Source organism: Leiobunum rupestre, chromosome 1 (genome assembly GCF_980474605.1).
Source record: "Leiobunum rupestre chromosome 1, qqLeiRupe1.1.hap1, whole genome shotgun sequence".
Taxonomy (NCBI): Eukaryota; Metazoa; Arthropoda; class Arachnida; order Opiliones; family Sclerosomatidae; genus Leiobunum; species Leiobunum rupestre.
Genome location: NC_143384.1, coordinates 30,747,967 through 30,757,181, shown reverse-complemented (window position 1 = coordinate 30,757,181; position 9,215 = coordinate 30,747,967). Strand labels below are relative to the sequence as shown.

Here is a 9,215-nt window from a genome sequence, read left to right as displayed (position 1 = left end):
AGTGTCCGGCATTCTCATCTTCTCCTCAAGCTTACGATGTTAGGACTTTCCGATCACTATCTTCGCTTTTTCGTCTCCTACCTGACCGATCGGTCGTCTCGGGTCCGGGTGGCCAGTACTATGTCTCCTGCTTTTGCCGTCACCCGCTGTGTTCCGCAGGGGGCGGTTCTTAGCCCTCTTCTCTTCAGCTTGCTCCTCGATGACCTTCCTGGGGCCCTCCCTGATGGTACTCTGATTGCTATATATGCTGATAATATTGTCTTGTTCCTGACTGGTTTCTCTGTCACTGTTTTTACATGCCTTAGGCTTTGTCCTGTCGCCTAATAAATGTGTATGTATGTATTTCTCGAAGAAGCGCGATATCTCGGAAGCAGGTCCCTTGCTTATTTCCGGTGTTGCTCTCCCATTTAGACCTGTGCCGCTACTTGGGTGTCATTTTCGACAGTCATCTCACTTGGCGTCGCTATATTGATGACTTGAGGGGTCGTTGTCTTCGACGCCTGTCTCTTCTTCGCACCATTGTCGGGGCTCATTGGGGACCTGATCAGGTCACCATGCGGTTACTTTATTCTGCGTTGATTCGCAGCTTAATTGATTACGCTGCTGTAGTCTATAGTACAGCGGCGCCTTCTGTTCTCCAGCGTCTGGACGTTCTGCAAAATGTGGCGTTGCGTCTGATTTTAGGTGTCCCGCGGTCGACGGCAGTGTCGGTTTTGGAAGTGGAATCGCACATCCCTCCGCTTTCTCTTCGGCGGGATTCGCAGTGTTTGCAATACGTCTTGTATTGTCTTCGGGCCCCGCCTTCCCATTTGACTCAGAGCTAGTTTCGTGAACAAGCCTTGCCGTACATGCATATTCGGGGTACTGTCACACTCCTGGCGCAAAGGTGGGACCTGGAGGACCTGTTCCACAGCGTTGTCTCGCAGTCTTTAGGCTCCTCCTGGCCTCCGGGTACACAGCTTCCATTCGTCCTCGATATACGTTGGTTGCCAGGGCCAAAAGCAGATTATACCTCCCACTCTTTGGCTTCAGCCTTTTACTGTCATCTCGATTATCTTCCTTTAGAGTGGTGTTATGTATATACTGATGGCTCCCTCGTCCCGTCCTCCAATTTTTGAGGATTCGCATTTGTTATTACGAGTTTGGGTGTTTGCCGTCGTTATCGATGCCCCTCCCACTTGGCTATCTCTCGAGCCAAACTGTGCGCCTTGTACATGGCTTGTTGCTCATGAAATATCTACTGCGATTATATGCTCGGACTCCCTCTCAGCTTTATCTATCTTTGCGGACGGCTCCTCTATGGATCCCTTGGACCAGAATATGTTGTGGAAGCTACTGCCTAATCCCAATGCCCGTTTTCGTTTATTGTGGACGCCTTCCCATGTTGGTGTAACCCATAATGAGCAGGTGGATGCCCATGCTCGGGCTGCTTGTAATGACACAGCGGCTCCTCTGTATATTCCGCCCCCAGACACTTTGACTATCCATCGCAGATGCTTCTCGGCGTTGCTCCGTTTGTGGCAGCGTGATTGGGCAGAGGCAAAGACGGGCCGGTTTCTCTTTTCCGTGCAGGATTTTCCGGCCTGCCCTCAGGTTTGGGATTGTCACTTGTCTAGGTTCCAGGAACGCCTCCTTTCTCTGGCTCGGGTTGATCGCTTTCCGGTTCCAGCGGTGTTGCATCGTTTGGGATTGCGTCCCTCTCCTTTTTGCCCTCTGTGCCGGGAAGAGGGTGATCTAGCCCACTTTGCCTTCTCCTGCCCGGGGTCGGCGGTCAGTAGGTCGATTTTTCGTCGGGCTCTCCGTGAGGGTGGCCTGCCTGAGTCTTTTGGCCCAACCTTGCCATCTCTGTTGACTTTTTCCGCCCTTCCCGATTTAACTGGAGATTCTTATGGCTTGTTCAATTGGTAAAATAGTATAAAGTATTGTTTGAATTTCCGCAATTCGTTGTGATTATAAAGCATTAACATAATTAATCATTATATGGAATTATTTTTATTAGAATATCTTTTAGTCTCTAAAAATATTATATATTGCTTTTAATCAAAGAAGATCTAAATAGTCAATTAGTATTTTAAAAATATATAAAGTATGTATTTTTTAACATGTTTTGGGCTCAAAACGATAAAATATTGCTTACTGATATTTTTTTTTTTTCAAAATAAGAAAGATATTTATTTGGTGCCTATGACAGCGGGGTCTTCGCACCACACACTCCAAAATTACATAAAAGGACTTAGCACCAGAACAAAGAAGAGGAAAAATTAAAAAACAAAAACGAAAATAGAAAAAACTGACAACAGACGAAATCTAATGACAGCCAATTAAAAAACTAGGCAAAACAAAGGTAGGAACTTAACATTAATTGATTTTCGCCACTTTAAAAATGTCACAAAGATCGTTAATAATCGCCAGGTCTCCATGCTGAACTGATTTTTTTACACCATTTCTATTTGTATCATATTTGCCGGTGACTAGAGAACCCAGAAGCCTAGGTCGAATTTTTTTACCATGCTTACTGATATTTATTTTTTTCAAATACGGGATAGATGGCGTAGTTTCCTTGAAAGTTTGTTGTACGGGTGATGAGTTAGGTTTTTTTCAAGCAATGATCAGCTCCCTGTTTTATAACGTTATTCATCGTAAAATATCAGTAATAAATTGAAAAAATCCGGGAGTAGTGGCTCACTCCTGTAATCCCAGGCGTCTGGGAGGCAGAGTCTGTGGATGGTCGCGTGAGGACGACCACCAATCCCCCAACGGGTGGTCGGAATACTTCCGCCACGGGTGTCCCCACCCCTGTGCCCACGTATCCCCCCGTTGGCGTGGCCGTTACACATATCTCACCCTGATTAATCAAATTGATGAGAGGACTGAATTGTCCCACACGTCACAATCGAATAAAAAAAAATTAAAAAATGTATCGCTACCGATTTAGCAATGGGAAAAATTATTATCTGGGTCAGATAATTTGGGCTATATTTATCACCAATTAATGCATAAAGTTAGTTTGGACATATCATCTAAGATTCTTTCTATGGCTTTTCTTTTCGGTGACATAATTAGTAATTCTGTTTAAAATTATTTAGAAAGTAACAATTGGTAGTATCATACGTCCATAAGATTTATTTAAGTATGACCTTACCTATTCACATGGAAACGTTTTACAAGAGATGCACTACAAAGAGACGTACTTATGCAATAATATAATACTTGTGGTAGTATGCATTGGGAAAAATTGTGAATTTTTAAGCCTAATTGCCAAAACGTAGGAGACTTTTAAAAAGATTACCAGATTTAAGAATTTTCTACCAACAGAACCAAATGATACCAACATTAGTTACTAACAGAACGAAAAGACCATAGAATATTTCACCTCAACATAGTATTAAGGGTTCAATTAATTTAATTATCATCAATAATATAGAAATAAATGTTGGCCGATAGCGTATTTTAACCTATACTGATTTAAAAAGTTTATGGTACTATTATAACCAATATCTAGGTGATTTTTACCGATAAAGTTTAGTGGCGCCATCTGCCTTATTTTTGAGAAAATTAGTTTGAAACTTTCAGAATCGGGTAAATTTGGTAATTTAGACGTGAACCAAATCACGATATTAGCCGGGTGTAGTGGCTCACTCCTGTAATCCCAAGCATCTGAGAGGCAGAGTTAGTGGAAGGCCGTGTGAGGACGACCACCAATCCCCCAACGGGTAGTCGGGGTACTTCCGCCACGGGTGTCCCCACCCCTGTCCCCCTGTTGGCGTGGCCGTTACACATATCTCACCCCGAGTAGCCAGTTATTGTGTGTGCTGGTGTGTATATAAAAAAAAATCAGGATATTAGTAACAGCCCATCACTAATGGTAAGGAAACACTTTTTTTAAGTAACTTCTACGTCATGCAGGTCGTACCTAACATGAACTTCATTTAAAATGTTTAAACTATCTTATAACCATGGATCTTAACAATTTTAGTGATTATGCAAAGAAATTCATCTACTCTCTCCATCTTAAACTAATTAAACCAACTTATCCCACACTTCAATTTCTTTGGTGAAAAGTCTTATCTAGCCTACACTCTTTTTGAGAGTAATAACATATCTTTGTCTAAAATTCATACTTTGTGAAACTCAGCTTAAGCTCGAGAGTGGCCATTACCGGTGATAAGAGAAAATGGTTTAAGAACTTTAATAAAACAGTTTCTCTTGTGATATTAAAAATTTAAAGGGTAAAATATTTTTACAGCTATATAATATTAAATACTAATATCAAATAAATCTTTGTAGAGGTCATTGGTATTCAGTCTCAGCCGCTATAGTTCATTCGTGGCCCCATTATTCTGTGTCCAATACTGGTATCACAAATCTGAAACAAATATTATAATTTAATGTTATATATTTAACTGTTAATAATAATTAAATTGTAAATTACTCATTTATAATGCAAACCTTACATTGAAAGTTTAATATTTTGGTTAATTATTTCGCACCACATCCCTACATAATTAATATCCTGTTCAATCAGAATCCTTTACTTCAACATATGTAAATGTGATGAAAGTAAACCCAATGCGCCAAATAAATGAGTTGCGGGTGTTTCTAGCTTATCAACTCCTATTGAAAAAAATTGTTATTTTTAAAAATCGTGCACTAAAGAAAATGCTGATACCAACTGAATGATAATGAAAAAGTCGCCTCAAGTGTTATTATTTACTGCGGAGGATTTGATATTGACACGCACAAAGTCAATAGTGTTAATTATGGACTGACAGTTTGTAACTCTGCAAGAAAAAAAGTCTGAAAATGTGTCATAATTAATATAAGAAGATGAGCTACATTACCATCACTTCTAAAAAGTCTTCCTCTTCCATAGAAAATGAGACTAGGCCATTGTATGAAACCCAAACCATCAAGCTACCTTTTACATTTTGGTACCATTATTACAAATGTTAAAATAAAAATACTTTTCAACATGAAAATGTTCATACCAATTTCTCGTGTATTGAGTAATTTCCATTCTTATCCATACTGTCATTTTGTTTGCGCTTTAGGATTATGTAGAGACAAAAGCACACATTTTTGGAATCATATCATAGTACATTGTCATGAACGAGATCTAAAAGTACTTAATTAGTCTAAGAATTAAACCTTATAACAAGTGTACTTCTCTTACTTTTGCAGATGAAACCTTTTCGGTTTGCAAAAAAGGATCTTAATTTGTTTAAAATAAGGTAAGGGTTACAAGCCTACACTACAGTCACTACTGCATGACTTCCAGTAACCGAAACCTTCAAATATACCTTCTTCGTAAAAATGTGCACTCCATACCTAATTTCTTCAACGTCCAGAACGTGTAACTTACGGTTTAAATATAATTTTTCTCGACATTTTTACAAATTAATCCACGACGCTAGCACTCACGTTCGGGAGACATTTTCCGCAGCTTCACCACACGCCATTTTGAAATTTAAAGTGACCTTTAGCACTCTTTCCGGTTGCCCGTGACCTTTTGACAAACTAACTTCCGTTCGATTTTCATGATGTTAGTTTTCACTCTCGAAGACAGAAGGCGCCTCCAAGCTAAAAGTGCTTTTCCCCCGGAATTGCGTCAGAGTCAGAGATAACCTCAAATTCCCGGGGGGGGGGGGATATTTCCCGCTTAAATTTTCTGGAGCCAATTACAATAGGCATACGTCACGGCCACTTCAGCCTATGAGAACTCTTAACAACGGGCCAGCTGAATCTGGCTGCTGAACTGAACTGAACTGGGTCCTTTAGGGTCGCATAGATGGCGATTATAGCCTCACACTCACGTGGTGTCATTCTATGACGTAACGACAACCAATCGGAGCGAAGGGGTCGAATTTGTGGATGTAATGCGACATGTGATTTCGCGCCCAATGAAATCTCAAGAAGAAAGTTGAAAGAAAGAAGGTGTGTCACAACTTTCCTAGGAAAGTCTGCGGAATACCCCCGCTAGTATCTTTATTTTTCAGATAAAAAACGGCTTATCAAATTAACAAAATTTCTACCAATTCCAAGCACTAACCCAGGGCCATATCTATAAAAGGTTATTATCATAACGTTAACAACGTTCGAAGGCTAGTGACAGAAATGGCAGACGCATCGAGATACGACAGAATCCGAAAACTATACAACGAAGAATTCGACGTCTTGAGCTACTTGGAGTCATACTATAATAAAGTGCATCCCAACTTGAAGACTGCCGCTGATAAACTGTACGAAATCTTCGAATCGGGTAAGCTACGGATGCGTTAGATCGGTTATACCACTCTTCGAAAACTTGTAGGAGTGTAGATGTAGCCATGCACTCTTCGAAAACTTGTAGGAGTGTAGATGTAGCCATGCACTCTTCGAAAACTTGTAGGATTGTAGATGTAGCCACTCTTCGAAAACTAGGAGTGTAGATGTAGATTTATTGCGTACAATATAATCCGCACACGCAGGGGCGTACCGAAGCGGTACGTTTGGGGGGGGGGAGGTAGGTGAATTTTGCCAAGTAAAAAACAAAGTTTGTTAAGTCATCTAATTTGGATTGTTACGGTAGATTTCAATTTAAATGTTTTATTAAAATTATAAACGGTGGCGCCATCCGCTGTTAGCGGCGGGAACTATATACTATACAATTGAATTAATAGTACTAATGTACTTTGAAAGTTATAGATGGCGCCACCCGTATAATGATAGAGTTGACGGCTATGCGCCGACCCGAAATTTCCGAATTTGTTTCGCGAAACCACGACTACCGAACGCGCCTATGTAATTCTAGCGGTACTATTCCCAATTCAATGGCGAAATCGGCTCGGCGTCTAGTTATAGTGAGTGAAGCATTTGCGTACTCTCTTTATATATAAAGCGAGATACATCCGACACTGTAACACACGTTATCTTTACCCAACGCAACTTTAGGAATATTGGCTTGTAAAATTTTCAGTTTCCTAAAGAATATCACTTTAATATTCACGACTTACCTAATTTACCCTAATTAAAAAAACTGTAACATCTCCTATAGAAATTAAAACTAGGTATTTTTATAAATTTTATGTAGATTGCCAAATTTAACGTAGAAAATGAACACTGAAATAATAACGAACAACCGATATTCTCTATCACGCGTCTATCTGCCTTTGAATTTTATAAGGTGCTGTAGGAAAAATGACTATTTAAAAAGCTTTTACCACCAGGCTAAACTATAGTTGCGACACACTAGCTGTCTAGCATAGAAATCAGGTCGTGTTATACATAAGGAGAAGCAACTACATAGAAATCTCAAACATAGTTAATGACTTTAGGGAAGTAAATTGCTGGGAAATTCTAAATGACTTGTTGTAACGTCGTTTACAATCGATTTAGTAGTTTTTTCATTAACAAACATATTTCATAATTTTCATTTTGCCAAGTCCACCTCGATTTGCCAACTCTACAAAGCTTTGGGGGGGGAGCCTCCCCCAGTCCCCCCCCCCCAAGGTACGCCCCTGCGCACACGTTTTCGAGGGGCGGGTTTAACCCGTCTATTACTTGAAATGTGGCGTAATGAACTAATCGCGAACACGTAGGCCAACTGAAGGGCCCTTTGAAGCGATGTCTGGAAGTGGGTTGCGGGCCAGTTGTCTATCGGATGGCTCCAGTCAGTAAGGTATGCGAGACCATCGTCTTCAGCGACTTCAGTGACGTGAACAAAAAGGCAGTCAAGGAATGGTTGCAACACGAAGGACCCATGCCACAACGTCACGCAATGTTCAAGTATTGCGCCGAGAAAGAAGGCTTCCAGTAAGACGAAACGCTTTTCTATGAAGGTTGAGGGGTTAGCCACTTCAGAAATCGGTAGTACAAGTAGCGAGAAACAAAAATATTTGTTGCTGGGAATCGAGATGTTGAAAATATCGGATTTTTTTTATAATATTGCAAGTATCTAGTATTTTCGAAAAATTTGGGAAATATCCGCTATATCTAGTATTTTCGAGAAATTTGGGAAATAACCGCTATATCTAGTATTTTCGAGAAATTTGGGAAATAACCGCTATATCTAGTATTTTCGAGAAATTTGGGAAATATCCAATGTTAACGATATTTTGGGAATTAAAAAATCCAATTAAAATAAAAAAATCTGGGGTCCATTTTCCGAAACGTGCTTATTCTAATACTATTAAAAGGAAATATTTTAAACAGAGATACGGATGAAGGTATCAGAAAAATTGAAAAACGGATAAAATCTAAAGTCAAAGATGTCATTCACATTGATCTGAAGAAGTCGCCACCCGTGGACGAACTTGAGGAGGCTTTCGACGTGGCGTGCAGCTTCGGCTGCTTGGAATGCGCTTGTCTGACCTACGACGATTACGTCATCGGGGTCAAGGGCATCAACACGGTCCTGCGACCCGGAGGGTATCTGATCATCAGAGGTTACTCCAACGGAGATTACTACAACGTTGGTCAGCACAGCTTCCCGAATTTGATTCACGACATCAGTTTGGTGAGCGACGCTCTCATTGAAGCTGGTTTCCGGGTTCTGGAGAACAGCTACGACCATACTGGCCAAGTGGAGGCCTACTTCACGTCGAACGAAAGAAAACTGACCAATTTGAAGAACTGTTACTTCACTTTGGCTCAAAAGATCTAAATAGTCAGATTGTACCTTATATGACAAGTCTGGGTCATTCCACGTGATATCGTCAAGCGTTGTTGCTCGATAGTGACGGATTTCACCTAAATTTTTTTCCCTGGTTTATTTATCCTAAATATGAAGCCTCCTGGAGTTTAGTGGGCTATTTTCAAAAATTTGAAAAGTTATGATTTTTTGAAATTTCATACATTTTGGCTAGAGTTTCGTTACTTAATAAAATTGTTTTCAGTAACATGATTCGTAAAGCTCTTCAAAATATGAAAATTGGTACTCTTAGCTAAAAAGACCTACAGATTCCGAATTTGTCTTCCAATTTACTCTATGGGCTCTAGGTTTGGATATAAGAGCTGTTTGGGGTGGGGGGAGGGTGGGGGGAGCGCAAAACATCGTTTTTACAAAGGGGTCCATCTCAGAATTCAATAAAAATTTCAAATAAGCACCTCCTTGCACATAGAAAGGTCCCTTTTAAATTTGGTGTTGGCGACCAAATTATTTTAATAAAAACTAATTTTTTGGAATTGACCATTTTTCGCGTTTTTCGGTAAACTGCGTTGTACAAGCTGGATAGAGG

The 9,215-nt window shown here is 40.2% G+C and overlaps 1 protein-coding gene and 1 long non-coding RNA gene across 3 annotated transcripts; one reads left to right on the top strand and one right to left on the bottom strand.

Annotated features, from left to right (window-relative positions):
* Positions 1–4,707: 4,707 nt before the first annotated feature.
* Positions 4,708–5,461, bottom strand: LOC149962078 (uncharacterized). 2 transcript variants are annotated; one of them, XR_016477523.1, is made up of 5 exons: positions 5,422–5,461; positions 5,174–5,328; positions 4,989–5,116; positions 4,842–4,918; positions 4,708–4,781 (listed from the first exon to the last, which is right to left on the bottom strand). It is a non-coding gene; the product is annotated as an uncharacterized LOC149962078 (long non-coding RNA). The 2 variants fall into 2 exon arrangements; XR_016477524.1 differs by having other exon boundaries at positions 4,842–4,914.
* A 543-nt stretch (positions 5,462–6,004) lies between these two features.
* Positions 6,005–8,876, top strand: LOC149962077 (nicotinamide N-methyltransferase-like). Its single transcript, XM_090164120.1, has 3 exons — positions 6,005–6,259; positions 7,578–7,791; positions 8,191–8,876. The coding sequence occupies exons 1-3, from the start codon at positions 6,115–6,117 to the stop codon at positions 8,639–8,641; spliced, it is 810 nt and encodes a 269-aa protein (XP_090020246.1). The 5' UTR covers positions 6,005–6,114; the 3' UTR covers positions 8,642–8,876.
* The last annotated feature ends 339 nt before the right edge of the window (positions 8,877–9,215 follow it).